The sequence below is a fragment of the Chiloscyllium plagiosum genome, chromosome 1, assembly GCF_004010195.1.
Source record: "Chiloscyllium plagiosum isolate BGI_BamShark_2017 chromosome 1, ASM401019v2, whole genome shotgun sequence".
NCBI classification, from domain to species: domain Eukaryota; kingdom Metazoa; phylum Chordata; class Chondrichthyes; order Orectolobiformes; family Hemiscylliidae; genus Chiloscyllium; species Chiloscyllium plagiosum.
Genome location: NC_057710.1, coordinates 122365860 through 122389162, shown reverse-complemented (window position 1 = coordinate 122389162; position 23303 = coordinate 122365860). Strand labels below are relative to the sequence as shown.

The window sequence follows — 23303 nt, the reverse complement described above, 5'->3', positions numbered from 1 at the left end:
CAGAGCTGAAAATGTGTTGCTGGAAAAGCACAGCAGGTCAGGCAGCATCCAAGGAGCAGGAGAATCGACGTTTCGGGCATGTGCCCGTTTAGGTCCTGAAGAAGGGCTTATGCCCGAAACGTCGATTCTCCTGTTCCTTGGATGCTGCCTGACCTACTGCGCTTTTCCAGCAACACATTTTCAGCTCTGATCTCCAGCATCTGCAGCTCTCACTTTCTCTCAGAGTTAGAAAGCCACTCACTCAAGTATTTCCAACACTTAAGCACACAATACAGGCCCAAACTCCACTGCAGTACTGAAGGGGTGCTGTACTGTCTGACGTGATATCTTTCACATGAGAAGCTGCCATTAATTTGTCCACTCTAACAACTTGTTAATGTCCTTTCACAGCTCCACTCTGTCCTTGAATTTATCCCTTGCATTCCAAATCCAAATCACTAACATAAATCAGGAAAAGTAAGGGCCCCAATACTGACCCCTGTGGAACACCAACACAACCCTCCCTCCAATCCAACAAAAATGACCATTAGCCATTACTCTGTTTCCTATCACTCAGCAAATTTGGAACTGTGTTGGTATTGTCCCTTTTATTTCGCGGGCTGTAACTTTCCTCACAAGTCTGTCAGGTGACATTATATCAAATGCCTTCTGGAAATCCATCTATATAACATCAACAGTGTTACCCTCTTAAAGAATCATTGTTACCTCTTCAAAAAAGATTTTATTTTTCTCAATTAGGGAAACAATGTCATTTGGTATAACTAAGTGATTCAAAATCTGACTCTTGAGAACATTACAATCCTATTCTACGGTCGGGCACAAATGTATAGTATTAACTAATGCCAAAGATCGCCTTGCAAACTGTTAGTGAAGCTACAAATCATTATTAGAAAAAAACAAAATATAAAAATTCCCACCACTGCTGTTATTTCCTGAGAGGAAACCAAAGCTATTATTCGAAAAACCAAGAGAATCTGAAAGTGGAGCTGGGGAGTTACCTCCACAAGTAGAAACAAGCAATGAAATTCATCCATTTTTGAAATTATAAATCATCAATTTCTTGAAAAACAAAGAGAAAACAAGAAAGGTATATAGTCTCTCTCATAACATCCCAAAATAATTGTGGTCAGTGAATTATTCTTAAAGTAATGAAGAAAATAAAGCAGCTAATGTACACATAGCAAGCTGCCATCAGCAGGAAATGAACTGATTATTGCCGTTTTTTTTCAGTAGGGATGAATGTTGGCCAGGCTCAGGGAAGAGCTGTCCTGATCTTCTTCAAATCATGGCATGGGATCTTTTACCTCCAGCGAAGAGCAAATGGGACCAACAATGTAACACTCTCTCAATATTAAAGGGTCAACCTCAATTTCAACTTCGAGTCTCTGATGTGGTGGGAATTGAAGCCACAGCAACCACTGGATCACAGCAGACAGAATAACACTAGGGAATTTGTTCTAAATTGGACATCGCAATACACTGGAAATGCTTGATAGAAATTAAATACACACTTGTTGAAAATATCAGATGCTGAATGGTTAAATTAGGTGTACAGTTATTACATTTTATTTATGTCAGTTGGAGAGCCAATGTACAGCTAAGTGGGCTGGAAATCTGATTCTCGAGAACATAATCAACCTATTTTACAGGTCAGGCCATAAATTTATAATACTAACACCATAGGTCATCTCGCAAACTGTTAGTGGAGCTAGAAACAACTATTAGAAAAACTCCCATTACCTGAGGGGAAACCAAATCAAGACCAACTAAAAATGGAGCTGGGGTATTCCCTCATAAACAATAGGATCTTTCTTGCATCTTCTACTTTGGAACCTTGGGGATTATATTGACTTTGTGGGTGTAAGTGTAAAGCAGGCAACAGCGAATCAGCAATCTGCTCTTTCTTTATTTCTCCCCATTTGCATTTTCAGTACAGTGACCTTAAACAAGTGGAACCATTAATAACAGTACCTCCTTGTTTCTGGAGCAAACTGGTCTCCAGGGATCAGGACCAAACTACTTTAATCCTTAACTAGTATTGGTCCGAGCACAAGCTCAACCATCGTAAAAATAGTGGTGCATTGTCTTTGACCACAGGAGGGATAAAAATTTACAATAGCATCAGAAAATACATCTGTCTATTAATCCCTGTGGATATAATTTTTAAAACAAGGATTATAAATTCAGACAGCATTCCCCCCTTCATTAATTATGCATTCACTTCATTTTAGAAAGTTAGTGGGCAATTTGCTTCCATCACCAGATTATCCAGATAATACACTGTAGTTTACAATAAACCAGAGTAAAAATATTTTCCCAACATTTTTTTGCCATAACCTTAAATATATGTTGCTTGCTTATTGAGTCTCTTATGAGTAGAAACAGTTTATTTTTTAATTAGCTAGATTAAAAACCCTATAATTTTGTATATGGCTGAAAAAATGCACAATTTGTCAAAATTTTCTTTCTTGTACCGTTTGCAAGAATTTAAAAGTTACACAAAGTCTGGCTGTTAATTGTCAATCAGCATTAATGGGTGCATTTTTCGTGGCAATACCTCAACCAAGCAGAGTCCATTTACCAATCAGCACTCCCCTTTCCTGGACTATAAATGTTGTTTTTCCCTTTGAAATTGTATTCTTGTGAAATATCCTGATGAGTGTGAAAGATGATAAAATATGTCTTTTTTTCAGCAGTATTCAAGTTCATATAATTTTCATCAATTCTACTAGGTTACTCTTTAACTAATAAATCAATTTTAAAATCTTGACATCATTCCTAAAGTGCGATGCCCAGATTGCATACAATACTGTAGCTGGCATCTAATCAGTGATTTATAAAGATTTAACACAACCTTTCCTTGCTTTTATGTCCTATATGTCTGTTTATAAAATCCACGATCACTTATAATTTTAATAATTTATCAATTTGTCCCCGTGACCGTCAAAGATTTATCCAGAATCCTTATTAATATAAATTAAATGGTATAACTTTGACTCCTCATTTTCTCTGAAAAAATGCAACATCTCACAATTCTCTTCATTCAATTGCACCTGGTATACATGTGTCCATGTTAGCAGTCAATGTCATTAAAGAAAGAGAGTGAAAATCTTCAGAAGGTATAGTCATTCAACATTCCACCATGCAAGGTTCTGGTAGAGAGGGAAAAAAAACCTCTTTATTGACCACTTGATCTCAACATCACCACTGTGAAATATGGCAAACTGAGCTCAGAAAGGATTCATCAGGACAAAAGCAGCAAACATGGTGACTCGGTCAATTCCTGGGCTGGGAGCACTGGTCTAAGAGAAGTGACCAAGTAGTATGAGCCTGAACTTCTGAATAAGAGGTAAGCTCATTGAAAACTATCGCTTTTCATTGTAATTTTACATTTGCAGTATAGAAATGTAACATGCTTTTACTGCAATAACATTAAATAAAAAATACAAAAAAAAGCCTCCAAAGTCCCTTTATATTGCAGCTTTTCTCCATTAAATTAGATTAGATTCCCTACAGTGTGGAAACAGGCCCTTTGACCCAACCAGTCCACACCGACCCTCCGAAGAGTAGCAGACCCACTTCCCCGCTGACTAATGCACCTAACACTACGGGCAATTTAGTATGGCCAATTCACCTGATTTGCACATCTTTGGACTGTGGGAGGAAACCGGAGCACCCGGAGGAAACCCACACAGACACGGGGAGAATGTGCAAACTCCACACAGACAGTCACCCGAGGCTGGAATCAAACCTGGGGCTGTGAGGCAGCAGTGCTAAACACTGAGCCACCATGCCACCCCAATTAATATCCTGTTTTATTGCTCTCCCACCCAAAATGAATAACTTCATGTTTTCCCAAATTGTACTCCATTTGCCAACTTCTTACCCACTTACCTATCACTGTAAACCATTTGTGTCCCTCTGAATACCTGCCTTTCTACCTTTTTTTCATTCATTTGTTTTCTATTTTATTCGTTCAGATTTCAGCAGCCACAGAGCTCTGAGCAGTTGGCTGGAAATGATCAGCTACTTGACAGGACAACCCCACGCTCCCCGCCACCCACCACCTCATCTGTAAGCTGACTTTTTTTAGCATAAAGTGATGATGAGGTAGTGAAAAAGCTGGTTGAAAGAGAAACGAGACATATTCCATTCAATACCAAAGAGCAAACTCATCCGGATTTAATTTCCATTGACTTCAATGTAAATAAAGGTCATACGCAATATAATCTGCTAGTTCAATAGCACCTATTAAATATTTTCTCAGAGTCAAAGCCTATCCCCATTCTTCACATGAGGAGTTTCTGTCCACTGTTACAATAGAGGTAGAACTGGAGAGTCACTCCCAGCAACACTCAAAGCTCTGCTGTCAACTGAGGGTGGGGCATTTGCATGTGTAGAATAGGCTCCTTGAATATTGGAAATGATAAAACGCATAGTTTATACCGTGGGGTGGCATGGTGGCTCAGTCATTAGCACTGTTGCCTCAGCACCAGGGACACAGTATTGATTCCAGCCTCAGGCTTCTGTCTGTGTGGAGTTTGCACATTGTCCCCGTGTCTGCGTGGGTTTCCTCCGGGTGCTCCGGTTTCCTCCCACAATCCAAAGACATGCAGGTTAGGTGGATTGGCCATGCTAAATTGCCCACAGTGTTCAGGGATGTGTAGGCTCGGTGGAATTAGCCATGGGAAATGCAGGGTTACAGGGACCGGGTGGGTGTGGATGGGATGCTCTTTGGAGGATTGGTGTGGACTCAATGGGCAGAATGGCCTGCTCCCACACTGTAGGGATTATGCGCTATTAAATTCAGTCACCCCACCTTCTCAGGCATGAATTAAAAAAAATTAATCGGGCAATAGAGTTTTAGATCTGATGATGTTAATAAAATGTTTGAGCAAAGAGCATCTGAAGAAGAGAGCTCAATAATTAATCTTCATATAAATTGTAAACAATTTTAAAATAAGTTTTTAAAGGCAAGGTAAAAATGTATTCCATATCAAATATTATTGCGCAAAGTATATTTGTAGAATGTTTTGAAAGGCAAAAAGGCATTTTCGGAGCAAAAGGCTGAAAATATTCCTCACGTGACAGAGTCCCAAATCAGGAAAGCCATTAGGAATGATATTTTCCTTCATCCTCTAACTTTAGACAAAAAGCCAATAGGAATGTGTCAATTTATTCTCAAAGATTAGTGACTAACTCCATCTCTAAAGTATAATTAGCCAGCATTCCAAATGATGCCCAAACAGGAAGAAAGTTAAAATGTTGATGAGGAAGCAGTCACCACATTAGTGACAACAACCAGAAAATGCCACCTCTCTAAAAATGTTTAGAACACATTGGCAAAAGCATATTGTCAGGAATCAGTTACACTGGATTCCTCATTTGTGCCTGTTTGTATTTCCTGCTCTCTGTCCCAATTTCAATCCTTCAAATTCACTTCATTGTAAATTATTTACTGCCCCCTAGTGATCAGGAAAGGAAGTACACAAATTAAAGAACCATGAAACAGAGAGGAGACTTTTACCAAAGTAAAAGAGAGGTGTATTTTTAACAATCTCACCTCATCAACTTGTCCCTGTGGTGTCCTTCTTGTCCAATTCTAGCCTTATCTTACCATCGGCCATTCCCAGAACAATTCGCCACTTACCAGATATCCTGAAATTGATCACATCCCTGGTGCATTGCCCGTTGGGCACCTGGAAAAGCTGTTGGTTCTTAGCAGTCCTGTGCCGTTCATGACATATACCCCAGACATGGCAGACAAGGGGAAATTGACATTCCTCTTTGTGGGCTGAAACTGGATGTCCTACTGGATGGGGTGGTGCCAATGCAGGGTGTCTGCTTACCCCAGGACCAACACCCAATACACCACACCATACCAGCCTGTTTCCAGGTTACTCAGTCTGGTCCGAGATTGATGACCGGATCACTGCTTCTAGCCGTCTGGAGGAATCCACAATGATTAAGGAAGAAGGTCAAATAACTTTGCTCACTCTGCCGGGGTAAGTGATACCTAACACTCACTCTATCTCTGCTACTCTACCCAGCTGCCACCAAGGCTCACTATTGCCTATGACATCTTCCTTCATTCACCGTCATCCGCAACCCTCGACAGCACTAACGTCAGCTCTGATGAAGAATCATCCAGACTTGAAATGTTAGCTTGCTGTCTCTCCATGGATGCTGCCTGACCTGCTGTGAGCTCCAGCATTTTTTTGTTTTCAGTACAGTTTCCAGCATCTGCTGTAACCTGCTCCTTGACAGCACTAACCCTGTATGCCCTCTGTGCTGCCCAGTCACTTGCTTAGGGCACCTCACTACCTGCACCAACAACAACAGCACATGCCACCCACTTTCAACTCCCTTATTTCATGCCTCCTCCCCCCCCAAACTATTCCAGGATGAAAACAGCCCACAATGGGACAGAAATTGTCACAATGGGTGGTGAGCTGCCTGACATTCAGCTCCTAGCCATCATGTGGAGGGATTCCTGACTCTGGCCATGCCCGAGGGGCTGACTGACCATGGACACCCCCCTGGACTCGTTTCAGAGAATGCCCCTGACTTACTATGCTCACACCTGAAGGCTATCTCCCTCGATTTGACAGAGGTCTGCTCACAACCATGAGAAGCTTTCAGCCTGTGTCTGTGCTGAACAGAAAGGCAACACGGCCTGGTATCCGTGGCTGAGGGGGCAAAGTGCAGAAAGGCAAAGCAAGCCAAGACAAGTGATGCTCTGAGTAGACTCAGAGTGAGTGTACGCTGTGACAGGAAATGGCCAGACTGGAGACAGACCCTGGTCCAGTCCATGAGCTGGGTGTGCATCCCTGAGTGCACAGTGTCCCTGCTACACCATTACAATGAGAGTTGCTAGTAAAGCCCGAGGTGTAGTGTTAAAGTGCAGAAATATCCTGTAAGTGGGCGGCATAGTGGCTCAGTGGTTAGCACTGCTGTCTCACAGCACCCACTGTCACAGGTTCGATTCCAGCCTCAGGCAACTGTCTGTGTGGAGTTTGCACATTCTCCTTGTGTCTGCGTGGGTTTCCTCTGGGTGCTCTGGTTTCCTCCAAAGATGTGCAGATCTGGTGAATTGGCCCTGCTAAATTGCTCATGGTGTTAGGTGCATTAACCAGAGAGAAATTAGTCTGGGTGGGATACTCTTTGGAGGGTGGATGTGGATTTGTTGGGCCGAACGGCCTGTTTCCACACTGTAGGGAATCTATTCTAAAAAAAAGTCTAATCAGACATATGCCACAAGGATTCCCAGGAGGTTATACATGTCGGATACCAATATCTATGAATATGGGGCTCATATAGCCAGTATCTTGAGATGTTGATGCCCAGTGTCTAATATGGAGGTCCTTTAGTGCTGAATTCTTCAGGTGCCCATTCTGAAGTCCATGATGACACTACTCCACATCAAGGTTGTTCAGCACATTTGGCAAAACAGAAAAGTGAATATTAATGAGACACACGGCAGTATTACTTAAGTGTTTAGCAAACAATAATCCTCTGAATTGGCAACTCCCCATTGCCGAATGAGAAACGTTGCCTTGCTGCCCAGCAAACAGATAAAAGATACAGCAGGCTGACATCGGAACGTGCCTGCCCAGACATCTCATGTAATTCTGCCTTAAATCTCAGCATAGCATACATCATTCAGGCTTCTGCAAGACCCTACTCAATAACTCTAATACTGTTTTCTGTTACCGTATTGACCAACAAAACGACTTAGTCTTTTCGGGACACTTACAATAAAATATATAAACTTTCAGCTGGAGAATATATTCAAATGATGGGTTAAACACATTTCTGGAATGCACTAGGAATAATGGAATAAAACTGAACAAGGTAAAATAACATTGATTGTCAGACGTTGTTATTATCTCTGTGCAGGGTTACTGGATTTACCTGAAGAAGAGGGTTGTGACAATCTCTGTACAGGGTTACTGGATTTACCTGAGGGAGACGGTTGTGACAATCTCTGTACGGGGTTACTGGATTTACCTGAGGGAGACGATTGTGACAATCTCTGTACAGGGTTATTGGATTTACCTGAAGGAGAAGGTTGTGACAATCTCTGTACAGGGTTACTGGATTTACCTGAGGGAGACGGTTGTGACAATCTCTGTACAGGGTTACTGGATTTACCCGAGGGAGAGGGTTGTGACAATCTCTGTACGGGGTTACTGGATTTACCTGAAGGAGAAGGTTGTGACAATCTCTGTACAGGGTTACTGGATTTACCTGAGGGAGAGGGTTGTAACAATCTCTGTACGGGGTTACTGGATTTACCTGAGGGAGACGGTTGTGATTATTTCTGTACAGGGTTACTGGATTTACCTGAGTGAGACGGTTGTGATTATCTCTGTACAGGGTTACTGGATTTACCTGAGGGAGAGGGTTGTCCCTTCACAACACCGTTTTTAGTTTTCTCTTCAAAATCCATTACCTCCTTGTAGATTAATTCTGTAACATGAAAGCAAAAATCAAGTCAATGTCTATTCCATGTTTGTAAGTTCATTCTCATAGTGATGGCTCTTGCAGTATTCACAGAAACAAAATTACCAGAAAAGTATCTGCACGGACTGTATCTACATTGAACAGCAACATCTTTTTCCCTGCAGTGTCATTGGCTAAGGGGTGACCTTATCGACGTTTATAGAATCATGATGGGCATGGATAGGATGATTAGCCAAGGTCTTTTTCCTAGGGTTGGCGAATCCAAAACTAATAAGCATTGGTATCAGGTGAGGGTGGAAATAATTAAAAGGAACCTGAGGGGAAACGTTATCACACAGAGAGTGGTGCATATATGGAATGAGCTGCCAGAGGAAGTGGTGGAGGCTGGTACAATTACAACATTTAAAAGGCATCTGGATGGATATATGAATATGAAGGGTTTGGAGGAATATGGGCCAAATGTTGGCAAATGGGACTAGGTCAGATTGGGATGCCTGGTTGGCAGGGACAAGTCAGACCGAAGGGTCCGCTTTAGATTAGATTATTTACAGTGTGGAAACAGGCCCTTCGCCCAACAAGTCCACACCGACCCGCCGAAGCGCAACCCACCCATACCCCTACATTTACCCCTTTTAATGTAACACTATGGGCAATTTAGCATGGCCAATTCACCTGACCTGCACATCTTTGTGACTGTGGGAGGAAACCGGAGCACCCGGAGGAAACCCACGCAGACACGGGGAGAATGTGCAAACTCCACACAGTCAGTCGCCTGAGTCGAGAATTGAACCTGGGTCTCTGGCGCTGTGAGGCAGCAGTGCTAACCACTGTGCCACCGTGCTGCCCACAAATAGAGTCTTTATCAACGATTCTATCAACTAAGTCTCAGACCTGCTCAATCATATATACTTTGATGTGGAGGTGCTGGTGTTGGTCTGGGATGGACGGAGTCAGAAGTCACACAACACCAGGTTATAGGCCAACAAGTCTTTCATCAGGTGAAACAGCGCTCTAAAAGCTTGCGATTTCAAATAAAACTGTTGGACTATAACCTCGTGTCATGTGACATGTATGCTTTGAGCAGGCACTCAGTACTCACTGAAATCACGTTTACTGGTATCCTAGACACTCAATCTCTTTGACATATCTATTTCTCTTGGCAGGTTGTAACACATTATCTCTGGAATGTGGATTGCCTTATTATGAATCAGATCATTTGATGCTGCTTTAAGGTTTAACAGTAACTCACTGCTGTTTAGGGCAAAGTCACTCTGGAGGCAAAAGGGTTTTAATTCCATTTGGTTCAGTACAGGGAACTGACTTGTTACAAGGAAAATCTGATGAGAAACGGTGGGTGCTATATATCAGGAGACACAATTTCAGCAAGGGGCCTGCTGTTTGGAATGGGAAGATCAGCCAAGTTTAGACCCCATTGCATTAAATGTTTTGAAGCAATTGAACTCCAAGTGTGAGCAAATCTGGGATTGCAGCTTGGATTCGTTCCAGTTAATCCCAGGAAGTTCAGCTAGCACAGTCTGAACAGGGTCTGTACAGAGGCAGCATCGACTCAGTAGTCAGCCTATTAAAGGTCCCATTAATGCAGATTACTTACTCTTGAAGCAAATTGCTCCTTTCTTCCTTGAGGACAAAATTCTATCCAACATACTTTGTCCAATCTGGCCCTTAGCCATCACTTCTCAGAATGGTCTGGTATTTATCTCCTCCCTGAGATAGCTGATACTATTGTGCCAGAAGCAAGACTACCTGGGTTTGAGATTGGAATTACAGTGAGAAGGCTCAGAATGGCAGGCATAACCCATGTGACCCATCATCATGGGACTACTTCTCTCACTATTTCTGTAGAATTTCAGTTCCATCTTTGTCCCCAGATGTTTATGCCTTGTTCCCCATCTATAATTGTGTTTGAATGGAGGATAGGGCTTTAGTTGTCTAAAGGTGTAGGTGCATTTATTTTAAATTGATTTGAATAAGCATTCTGATATTAAAAATCTGAAATCATGGGATTCCTCAGTAATCTTAACAACCTATTCATATTTACCCTAATGTGCTCCTTTAAGAGAAATTCAATGTAGGCAAATGTAAAGTTGTTTCAATTATTAGTGGCTTCTATCACCAAGTAACTGAAATATTGGGTACTGACAGAAATATCCTTTATTTCTTGCTTTATGTTTACAAATATTGATTTTTAAGTTTGGATGGAGTCAGTTTTGACATAAAATGTTAATTGTTTCTCTCTTACATGCTGACAGAGCTGTTGGGTTTCTCCAGTAATAAAAGTTAAAGTGCTGCAGTGTCATCTCTGAAAAACGTCACGTTGAACACAAAACATTAACTCTGTTCTCTCTCCCCAAAGATGCTGCCACACCTGATGTGTTTCTCCAGCACATTCTGTTTTTATTTCAGATTTCCAGTATTTTGCTTTGATTTGAAATTCTTCAGCTCTATTCATTGTTTAAATACAGCAGGGGAGATTTTCAATGTTATGCTCAGGAGTTGCAGATCACTTGACTATTCTAGAATCTGCTGACCGAGGCCTCTTGTGGTACAGTGGTAGTGGCTCTACTTCGGAGCCAGGAGGTCCAAGTTCAAGGTGAGTATTAACATCTCAAAAATATCTAGAATTGATTGATATTCAATTCAATCAATTCATATGCTGAACGCCATTTGAAGATCTGCCTGTCATTTCTCACAATTTAGTGAATATGGCAATAACCATCATACTTGGAAAAATGTTATGTAAGATTATCAAACTTATATGATCATAATTGAAACCCGACTGCTTAGTTTACATTACCTTTCCATTCATCTATACTGTGTTCTCTCTCATCAAGCTGCTTGTCATAGATTTGGGGAGGAGGCTATAAAACAAAGGTCATATATATTACATAGAATGGCATGGAAATTTACATTTCAGCCCATCTCTCTACTCCTCATTTAAAGTCAGAATCATATACTTTTCACAATTATCCCACTACTGCATTATTAATTAACATACGTCCAAACTCACTGTTTCAGTATTATCAATGGGTTAACTGTGAGTTACTACATGTCAACAAACTTGGAAAATGTGACAAATAACTTCACAGAGAAATTCAGCCTGTTCAAAAGGCAATATAAAACTGAAAATGTTTGATTTGCACCTCGGTTTTATTTTTTTCCCATCAATAATATTCTCTCCTGTACTATATGCATTGAGTTCAGAGTAGTGTTCTCTGCGTGATTTTTTTCGATAAGGCTAGTTGGTTTCCTGTCCCTGATCTATAATAAGTCACTAAAATCTACAACCTGGTTGTTGGGTGCAGCGATACGCAGTCAGCCATTGGTGGAAGACAATGGTGTAGCTCAGGAATTCCACTCTAACATGGAAGTCTCTGCGACCCTTGTTGCAGGAGTGCCCGGAGAATGTGGCCAGTTTACTGGCCTCTATATTGTCAGGGCTGCCTTTTTCGACAGCTGAACTTTTAATTTCAGCTCACCCTTCACCCTTCAATTCCTTTCCAAATGGTCAGCCTCCAATTGTCACAGTTATCAGGGACTGTCACCCAGTTGTTCTTATCAATGTATGGCATCTTAATATGTCACTTGCTGGTGTACCTGTCGCTGAGGTATGGACTGCGAGGGGGTTGGGACTCAATGCCCAGCTTTCCATACAGAAGGTCATTGGGAATATGGGCACCATCATTCTGATGAATGTGTCTGAGTCAGCAGAGGCATTGTTAGCTAAGCAGTGAATATGCATGCTCTAGGACCTCAGAGACAATGACCTTGTTCTGCTAAGATATGTTGAGAATGCGTCTAAGACATTGAAATGGAAATAATTCATTTTTTTCTCCTGCTTGTGCAGTGATCAGCTCTCAGTGAGTCTGCACTGCTGTGGGGAAGTTGTATCAGTGTTCAGCAGATCAAGTTTCATGTCAATCACAGCTGTCTTACATAACTTGCAACTGATTGATAGTGTATCTACTAATCCCATGAACAACTTGTCAATTGAAGAGTTAGCATCTTCTTCCTTTTAATTTATTTTATTCCTGGTGATACTTAGAGAAAGGCCACATTGAGACATTAGAGATCAGTATTTACATTTGAGATCAATGTTATTGGAAACAGCAAACATGTTCAATGGTAAATTGCAAGAATAAAATGAGTGAATTGTCTTTCTTGCACAACTTCAGAAGTGCTACAAAATAGTAAAGCTGTGACATTTTTTATAAAGGGAGCGAAATGTATAGCCAATGCATCATTCCTCCTTGCTACATTGGTGGTAACATTGTTAAGTTTTAGTCATTTTGTTTAGGCTTTGTCATTCTGATCATCAAGCTCTGTGAGAACATAACAAATAGAAGGGGGTGTAGACCATATCATCCCTTGAACCTGCTCTGCTATTCAACAGAGCCGTGTTGATCTTTTGCCTCAACTCTACTTACTCATCTAATTAGATGGATTGACCATGCTCAATTGACCTGTAGCATATAGGGAAGTGTTGGCTAGGTGGATTAGCCATGGAAAATGTGGGGTTACAGGGAGAGGTGGGATGCTCTTCAGAGGGTTGATGCAGACTCGATGGGACAAAAGGCCTCTTTCTGCACTGTATGGTTTCTGTATAGACAAAGCTATGCACTGTATTCCAGCTGTGGTCTCACCAAAGCCAACTGTAGCAAGAATTCCTTCTGCTTCCATGCACTTGCCAGAAAGTGCAACACACCACTTGCTTTCACTTGTTGTACCTGCCCTGATTAATTAATTCCTTATCACAGCATATCAGTCTCTCTGCATATCAATGTTTACAAGATTCACATCTTTCAAAAATGACACTGCTTTCTTATGAATGTCAAAGTTAATGACCCATTAATTTTCCACATTATAGGCTCAGTTAGGATGAGAAACATGGTTGTCAAGCCTACATAATTGTGGAGGCTCTCACATCAGCTGCTTTATTAAATGACCACACATTGAGCTTCCAGACCATGATCCCATTTTAGGAGTCCAGGAATACTCTTTGGCAGACTGCTCTTCACTGGCTGTGCTGATTGCTAATGCTGTCCTTATCTGGTCCTAAGTCACAACACCAAATCCCCCGATGTAGGACTCTGCATGCCCTCCTCTGGCAGTGATCTTTATTGGAACCGACAAAGGATTCGAGAACTCCTGGAAAGCAATTTCCAGATTGACTTCTGAATCACACTTGCTGTTCTTGTTTGTTGAGTTGAGATTGAAGTGCACGGGAAAGTATGTGTATTTTTAGTGGTACGGTTGCTCAGTGGTTAACACTGCTGTCTCATACGCACCAGGAACTTTGGTTCAATTCCAGCTTTGGGAGACTGTTGCTGTGGGGTTTGCACATTGTCTGTGTGGGTTTCCACCAGGTGTTCCAGTTTTTCTCCCACAATCAAAAGATGTGCAGGCTAGGTGGATTAGCCATGATAAATGCAAGGGTTATAGGGATAGGATGGGATGCTCTTCAGACAATCGATGCAGCCTCTTTCTGCACTGTAGGGATTCTATGATTCTGCTATTAATCTCGAAACAACCAAATGTATAAAAATTGAGGCCACATCAACAGTTAAATGCTATTGACATGCTATTCATTATGCAGTAATCTTTCTGAAAGAGATGGAAGCCTTCTTTGAAATACATCTGCTGTCATTACCAGGCTGTGTGTCCTCATGTGATGGAGCAGCAGGGTTTGAGATTATGTGTATGCCACTTGACCCCACTGTCAGCCCATTTCCAATTTCGATGAGTCTCCCATGCCATGACCAGTACTAGAGTTGCGCTGAATGTAATTCTGATCATGTCAAACGATGTGCAAGAAAATAAGAAACAACTGATCTGTCAATGACAATGGCAGCTTAGTTACTGCAACCGCTCTGTCAGAGCCATGTGAACCTATGACATTATCAACAGCAGCAAAAGTGACTACATCTTTCTCAACTGCTTGGTTTTGACAGCTTTATTGCAGAAACACACAGAATCAGAACAGTAATGCTGACAGAGTTTTAATAGCATTGAGAAATGCAGCAGGTATTGGATATTGAAATGCCGCCATTGTTATTCAGTAGGAAAGATGAGGAAAGTGAATAATGCTTCAGTCACTCATCTTATATGTTAAAAGATACCAAATTGATTGGGACGGTAGGTGATCCATATTTACTGTGCAAGGATACAGAGGCTTAATTGAAGGTTTACTCATGGGCTCTTGTAGCACAGTGGCAGTGCTCCTACTTCTGGGGTCAAGTCCCATCTGCCAAGGACATTTGCCATAATATATTTGAATGTCTTGATTAAAAATATCTAATAGGCATAATATGTGAGAGAGAAGACGCCTTTGCCTGCTGTTAGCACTATACTGTGTATAACAGTCATAAATAACTGGTGCATTGTCCACGGTAACACCTCTATCAATCAGAATTCATTTGCCAATCAATCAGCACACTCTCCTCACATTCTACTGATTTGTTTTCCCTTTACTTCAGTATTTCTTAGAAGTTGTTCTGATGAGTACAAGATGAAAAGCTTGGACAAAATATGTGTTTTTTCAGCAATATTCCACTTGACCTTGTGCCCTGACAAAAGTAGCCATTAACACTTTAAATGAACAGACCGAACCTTCACAAGAATCTTGAAAACCTTTTGATATTCCCTCATGACACTTAAGGGCAATTTAGATGAACACCTGAAATGCAACAGCATAGGCCAAGAACTGGAAAATGGAATTAGAATACACGGACATTTGGTGACAGGCACCAACATTCTGTGCTGTGAAAACTCTATCACTATCCTCTTGAGAAGGGATTGCCTTCTTTTGGGACATGGTTTCTAAGCAACACTTTGTCCAAATGACCATCTTCCTGCAAATGTTTGGGCGTGTGAGCATCAGTGCTCCAGATGAGGCAACAATTCTCAGGCTGAATCGTATCCTCACTTGACTTGCTGAAATATGACTGACTGGAGAGAGAGAGAGTAGATGCACATCCTTGAGTGCTGCAATGACTGACTTTCACACAGGTGCATTATGTAGCAGGTTCCACAGGAGAAGCAACTGAGCACAAACAGTGGAGAGTCCAAGGAGCTCTGTGGCTAGATGAAAGTATCCCAACTGCAGCGAAGATTGGCTAACTCAATCTGAAATTGACTCAGCTCCATTTGACTCTCAGCTACCTGCTTGATTTATAAGATTGAACTTTATGCCATGGTTTTTAAGGATTACTTGAAAAACTGCATTTTGATAAGGCAAACCGGGTCAGGACAGTTAATGATAGGACCCTGGGGAATGCTCCCACACAAAGAAACCTAGTGTTGGTTCATAGTTACTAGAAAGTGGAGTCACAGGAAGACAGGATAGTGAAGAAGGTGTTTGGCATGCTTGCCGTCATTGATCAATGCATTGAGTATAAGAGTTGGGAGGTCATGTTGTACCTGTATGGGACATTGGTGAGGCTACTTTTAGAGCACTGTGTACAATTCTGGTCTCCCTGCGATAGGAAGAATGCTATTAACTTTGAAGGAGTTCAAAAAAAGGTTTTCAAGATTGTTGCCGGGATTGGAGGTTGAGCTATTGGGAGAGGCTGAACAGGCTGGGGCTGGAGAGTCAGAGGCTGAGGGGTGACCTTATAGAGGTTTATAAAATCATGAGGGGCATGGATATGGGTGAAAGCCAAGCCCTCTTTTCCAGGGTATGGGAGTCTGAAACTAGACGGCATATGTTTAAGGTAACAGGGTAAAGATTTAAAAGGGACCCGAGGAGTAACGTTTGCATGCCTGGGTTGATTCGTGTATGGCATGAGCTACCAGAGGAAGTGGTGGAGGCTGGTACAATTACAAAATTTAAAAAGGCATCTGGATGGGTAAATGAATAGGAAGGATTTAAAGGGATATGGGCTAAATGCTGGTAAATGGGACTAGATTAATATAGGATACCTGGTCAGAGCGGATGAGTAGGACCGAAGGGCCTGTTTCTGTGCTGTTTTACTTTAAAGCCCCACTTAACAAAATGTCTTCCATTCTCTTAAAATCTCTACTACTGCTCTGAAAGCTATGCAATGATAAAAGGAAGAAATTGACAGTTTGCAAGTTCTGATACACAGTGAATGGAGAGAATAATTCATTTGATAGTTCCTTGAACATTTATGTCATGTCCACACAATGTCTAGGTTATCAAAGGCAAATTTAGCAATCAAACTTGGTCCCCAGGGAAAAGAAAAAATGCTGGATTTAGGTTTGCCGTATGAGACTAGGAAAGTGTTAGGTAGCCGGAGAATGAAGCTCAATGAGTATATGAAGCCACCTGGATTGTCATTTCATTCTGGCTCTATAACAGATTATCTTCATTCATTTTTTACAATATACCCAACCTTTCTATATTGTAATTGTATTCTTCCTGATGTGATTCTATTTTGTGAGCAAGGTGAGTTTTTTCTAACGCTACCAATGTTCCCACTATTAAGTTTTATATTTCCCATTGTTACCACAGGTTGGGCCTATCTTGAGAGCTGATTGCCCAGTCTGTCACTGGTAGGCCAATTCTAATCAGCGAAACTGGCTCTCCCAAATCTGATTTGGCCCCCTTTATTTGGCATCATTGGACTTATGATTTGGAGGTGCCATTGTTGGACTGGGGTGTACAAAGTCAGGTTATAGTCCAACAGATTTACTTGGAAGCACTAGCGTTCAGAGCACTGCTCCTTCATCAGGTGGTTGTGGAGTATAAGATTGTAAGACATGCAAATTTATAGCAAAAGTTTGCAGTGTGATGTAATTAAAATTATATATTGAAAAAGACTGGGATTTTTTGTTAAGTCTCTCATCTTTAAGAATGCATGTTGGTTTCAGTTCTTTCATATGTAAATTCCAGAACTTTCTTAAAGTTGCATTCTCAAATGAACTTTTACAATAGGCACTCCCAAAGCTAGTGTTTCCAAATAAATCTGTTGGGCTATAACCTGGTATTGTGTGATTTTTCATTTGACTTAAAAAATCATGTTGACAACCTACTCAAAATGGGTACCATTTCTTGGTGCAGCTGGGGCTTTCATTGTGAGTTTCGGGTTGACAATCATAAAGTGACTAGTTGATGTTAGGAAACAGATAGCAGCCCATTTGATCAGCTCTATGAAAGTGCTTGCTTCTGACTGTCCCTACCCCTCCTCCATTCATCAACCCAATGGAGGAGAGAAAATCCAAGATTTCCCCAACCTATAAAGGACAAAGTGATGTCTTTGTTCAACACCAAGCTGCTATCCCTTTGCTGATTTTACCTGAGGTTGACTGTACTTTACCAGGAAGGTAACTTTGTCTACCTCATCTTCCCTACAATTTCATGTAGAAAAGATTCACGGGGCACATGCAGGACTGGGCTCACAGCTGAGTGCACAAAAAGTAGCATTGAAGAGAGATTGAGTGGGATTTGGGAGGGGGTGAGGAGTGGAAAAGCTTTCCCATCTGTTTTCCCTCGTCTTCTACCACAATATTCCTGTATTATGTTCAGGAGAGCTGAGGAAAATCAAGCCCATGGTGTCAGTGAACAGACAACTGGAGTTTATCTCTCAGCATGTATAGAATATGATGAGTTAAGTTCCTTGGTTGCATTTATTATGATCTTCACTGTCACTTTACTGTGAATATAATGTCAAGTATTGAAGGAAAATCAAGCAGGACTTACCGCCTCAACTTCAGCTGGATCATACCAGACATTTATGTATGGGTGCTGTAAGGCTTCATCCACAGATATCCGTTTGGCAGGGTCAATAACCAACATTTTGGATAGAAGATCTCTGGCTTGGCTGGCTGCAAAACACATTCATTTTTTTCCAAAACCTGGATCAATTTCCATTGTGTGCACAATTTGCTTCAAGTGCTGTTTGCCTTCCTATGATTTATAATGTAAGTTCCAGTGTGAAACCCAGTCAAATGCAGAACCGAAAATCCTTTCATGCTTCATTTATTGCTGGCTATCTCTGCAATGGCCTCAATGTCTCAAACTTCTGTTAGTTTCAGCAGATATAACAGCTGGAAATCCTCCATCCCAAAGAAATGCAAGGGAACGGCTCAGGGAGAGTGAGCTCTGCCCCTGACTCTGCTGGGGTCACCCAACTACCACACTAGTGTTGACCCCAACTTAACCCATTCCTTTTAGGGTGTATCTTGGGCACCTGAAAGGGAAGGTGTGGTGGTAAGGAGATATCGTTTAAAAAAAAGGTATTTAATGGTTTGAGATTCTATAGTTGGTGCCATTGGCTATGACTGTTTTTAAACATTGCCTCCATGGCCCCTTTTGTAGGGGAAGGCTCCAGTGGGCAGACATTTGGCTGGAGTCTAGCTCATGATTCAGACCTCAGAGGTGAGCGCCAAATTTACCAAACAATAATAGAGGGCCGAACTTTGGCTAGGTTTTCCCACTGGTAACAATCTTATAAACAGAGGCTTCAGTAGTCCCTGTAATTCACCATCATGAAGTTGAAATACCCTTTCCTCTGTTCTCACTCATGGCTGCTGCAGCATCAGAGACCACTTTTAGAGTGACCAGAACATCCATCCAAATGAGACCCCAGCGAAACTTATGGTTTGGGCGAAAAATGTTGTATCTGGGTTGGGTCTGGTTGCTCCAATGGCCAGGCCACACTGCTGTCGGACTTTCAACATGTTTGCAACATTAGCCCCATGGAAATTAGGACTTCCCTGACACAAAACCACATTGCTGCACTTTGATGCTACTGCCCCTATTTTCAGCATTTTCTATATAGTTTTAGTTTTCACATCAATAATAAATGTAACAGTATGTAGTCTGTGTGGAGCTTGCACATTCTCCCCGTGTCTGTGTGGGTTTCCTCCGGGTGCTCCGGTTTCCTCCCACAGTCCAAAGATGTGCAGGTCAGGTGAATTGGCCATGCTAAATTGCCCATAGTGTTAGGTGCATCATTCAGAGAGAAATGGGTCTGGGTGGGTTACTCTTCGGACGGTCGGTGTGGACTGGTTGGGCCGAAGGGCCTGTTTCCACACTGTAGGAAATCTAATCTAATCTAATGTAAACTTATTAAACAATTTTATAAACAAATATTTAAAAAGTAGTGCTTCACAAAAAGTGACGGGAAGGGCGACAGTTTAGCTCAGTAGTTACTTCGATTTTTCCTTGAAATCCGTCTGGTCGCATGTTCACGTCCAGTTAACTACGGGCGCTGCCCGGTGCTTCATTCCTTCAGTTACTTTGGGGCGGTATGGTGGCTCAGTGGTTAGCACTACTGCCTCACAGCACCAGGGTCCCAGGCTCGGTTCCAGCCTCGGGTGACAGCCTGTGTGGAGTTTGCAGATTCTCCCAGTGTCTGCGTGGGTTTCCTCTGGGTGCTTCGGTTTCCCCCCACAGTCCAAAGATGTGCAGGTCAGGTGAATTGGCCATGCTAAATTGCCCGTAGTTTGAGGTACATTAGTCAGCAGGTAAATGTAGGGGAATGGGTCTGGGTGGGTTGCTCTTCGGAGCGGACGTTTTGGGCCAAAGGGCCTGTTTCCATACCGTAGGGAATCTAATCTAAAACTGAGATTCCCCTAGTGACTACGGGAGACCAAATTTTAAAAGATGCTGGTTGCATTTCAAAATTTTAATTCTGCAATATATCTAGCTTTCATTCAAGTATTTCTATGGTTTTTAAACAAAATTGTTCTTACAAATGAATGAAGCCTGAAACTCAGTCTGGTTCCTTACCTTTTAGTTTATTGTGCTCCGAGTCTGCTGGGAAGAGACAGTCTGGGAAGAGCTTGGGGAAAGTGTGTCCTGTATACTTAGGCCTATTCTCCACATAGTTACGAACAGTGGGCTGTAACTTCTTCATGAACTCTGGGGAAGGCGTTCCCAACTGTTCAATAACTTTATTCCATTGATCAATATCTGAATTGAAGTTGAGGAAAATCTGCCACCATTACCAGAGGACAAACTACATTTACAGTTGAAGGACATGACCAAAGAAAAATTAAAGCACACAAAATGTATTAAAGTAACAACATTAATGTCATGTTTCTGTTTTACAATTCCCTTTAAAGCAAATCTCTGTACCCTTTAAGTCAATAAAACATGGAGCTTATGTTTAGGAATTTTCATTTTGTTTCCATAAAAAACTTGCCAGTTATTGTAATAAAGCGTATATATAAACATTGTCCAGGATTGTTTCGGTGGGGTTGTCTCCTTCATTATCTGAAGTGGTGAACACATCCCCTTGTAAGGTTCAATATAACTCCCTTCCCCCCATCAAGAGCTGGTCTTGATATTTTCTCTAGGACAAGAGGACCATATGATGTTGGAACAGAAGTAGGCTATTTAGCCCATCGTGCCTGTTCTGCCATTCAATATGATAATGACCGATTTAATAATCCTCAACTCTACTTTGATGCCTTTTCAACATAACCTTTGATTGCTTTACTCATTAAAAATCTGTCTATCTCAGCCTTCAGTATAGTTAATGACCCAGCCTTGAAAACTCTCTGTGGAAAAGAATTCCAAATATTCACTACTGTCTGAAAGAAGAAATTCTTCCTCATCTCTGTTTTAAATAAGTGACTCCTTACTCTGAGATTATGTCCTCAGGTCCAAGACCCTCCCACAAGGAAAGCAACATCATAGCATCTACCATGCTGTGCTCTATCCTGCTCCCACCCCAAACATTATAAATGCATCAGTAAGTTCTCCTCTCATTCTACTAAACTCCAATGAGTACAAGCTCAACCTACGCAACCTCTCTCCATCAGAAAATCCCCACAAACCCAGGATCAAAGAGCCAATGGCAGCATATATGTCCTTAGATAAGAGGACAAAACTGTTCACAGTATTCCAGCTATGGTCTACCTATTGCCTTGTACACTTTTAATAAGAACTATCTATTTTATACTCCATTCCCTTTGGCATAAGGCCAAAAGTGCCTTTGTCTTCTCTATTACGCAGTGAAGTTGGATGCTGCCCTTTTGTCATTCTTGCATGAGGATCCCCAAATTCCCATGATGTTACTTTCTGCAATCTTATATCATTTAAATAATATCCAGCTCCTCTATTCCTCCTGCCAAAGTGCAACTTCACAGATTTTCCCACATTATATCCCATCTGTCAAGTTTTTGTCCACTCGCTTGAACTGTCTATACTCTCTGTAAACTCTTTATGTCAGCCTTGTTATTTGCCTTCCAACCTATTTTTGGAACATCTCTAAGCTTTTTGATAGTACATTCACTTCTGTCATCCAAGTCACTACTATGTATTGTAAATAATTGTGGCCCTAGCACTGATCCCTATAGCACTCCATTCATAACAGATTGTCATCCTAAGAATGTCCCTTTTATCCTAGTTTTATGTTTGATACCTTATCAAACGTCTCTTGGAAAATTGTATGTTTGTCTCCAAAACAGTCACTGCACATCAAGTAATTCTTAGCATGTGAGATACTTTTGATGTGATAACACATAAATTTAAATTTCTGTTTAATAAAACTCTTCAGTATTAAGTTATTGAATACAGCGTGATTATTGTAATAGTATCCACTACTTTATTTCCACGTTTGTTCCCAAAACTCTGTAGCCTTAAGCTAGAGACTCCACATTCATTTTCAATTTTTCTGATTTCCACTTCCATACAAACAAGGAGATCATTCTGCTTCATGCACCTGCTCCACCATTTGATCAGATCATGGGTTATCTGATTGCAAACTCAAATCCACATTCCCATCTATTCTAATAACTTTTCACACCTTTACTTTCCTATAATCTATCCCCCTCAACCTTAACAATACTCAAATGTTCTGTTTCCACCTTTTTTGAGGAAGACAGTTCCAAAAGCTCAGGACTTTGAAAAAAAAATTGTCTCATCTGTTTGAAATGGGTGTCTTTACTTTTAAACAGTGACCATTAGTTCTAGATTCCCCCATAAGAGGAAACATTCTCTCCACATCAATTATGTCAAGATCCCTCAGGTTTTTATGCTTCAATTAATTCACCTTTTACTTCGCTAAACTGTTACAAGCCATGCAAGACAATCCACCAACTTAACATAAATGAGTATTCCTTTGTTGAAACATGTAAAACTCCTCTCACCCCTTTGTACACACATTCTCCCTCTTACAGACCCTCTTCCTTCCCCTGCCTTTTCAGATTCTCTTTCGTAACCCCAGTTCCGAATTGCAGATCTTATCCCCCATAATTTCATCCCCACGAGCTTTGATCTTCCAGCATGGCTTCAATTCGTGTTCCCTGCCTTCCACCACCTTCAGTTGACTGGTAGCATCATCTTCTCACTGTTGCCCCAATCATTGGCTGCTTCTCTCCCATGGTTTCTGCTGACGTGTGCCTATCAGCAACAAATCTGACAGAAAACTGGCCTGTAATCAGAGGAGCAGCTATTCACAGATTCTGACAGCTCAACTTGTGGAAACAACGTCCCATCATCAAATGTTCCTGCAGAATTTTGGGGTGAATTTGCTTGCTATCCCAGTCCATTTTGAGTGTTTGTTAACTGGCTATAGAGGGGACTTCTGGACCTTGCTCAGAGAGGTGGGGTCATAGAGATCGTCCTTACATCAAGATAGCATTCAAGTGAGTGTAGCATCAAGGAGCCCTGGCACATCTGGAGTCAATGGGAATCAGTGGGCAAATTCTCCATTATTGGAGTCACATAGCTAGCTTTCATGATCCTAGATCACGTATGGATATACAGAGCTTTTAACTACAATGTTTTCCTTTATTGGTAAGAGTATTGAGTACAGGAGTTGGGAGGTCATGTTGCAGCTGTACAGGACATTGGTTAGGCCACTGTTAGAAGATTGTGTGCAATTCTGGTCTCCTTCCTATCGGAA

The 23303-nt window shown here is 41.4% G+C and overlaps 1 protein-coding gene across 6 annotated transcripts in view; it reads right to left on the bottom strand.

Annotated features, from left to right (window-relative positions):
• mapk10 (mitogen-activated protein kinase 10) overlaps nucleotides 1-23303 on the bottom strand; it is a 206186-nt gene that overhangs the window by 9271 nt on the left and 173612 nt on the right. For all 6 annotated transcript variants that reach the window (XM_043695968.1, XM_043695978.1, XM_043695996.1 and 3 more), the window contains 4 exons: nucleotides 20180-20362; nucleotides 18146-18270; nucleotides 11282-11345; nucleotides 8395-8472 (listed from right to left, as the gene is read on the bottom strand). In XM_043695968.1, coding sequence (XP_043551903.1) covers nucleotides 8395-8472; nucleotides 11282-11345; nucleotides 18146-18270; nucleotides 20180-20362 — 450 coding nt within the window. The remainder of the gene's footprint in view (nucleotides 1-8394; nucleotides 8473-11281; nucleotides 11346-18145; nucleotides 18271-20179; nucleotides 20363-23303) is intronic.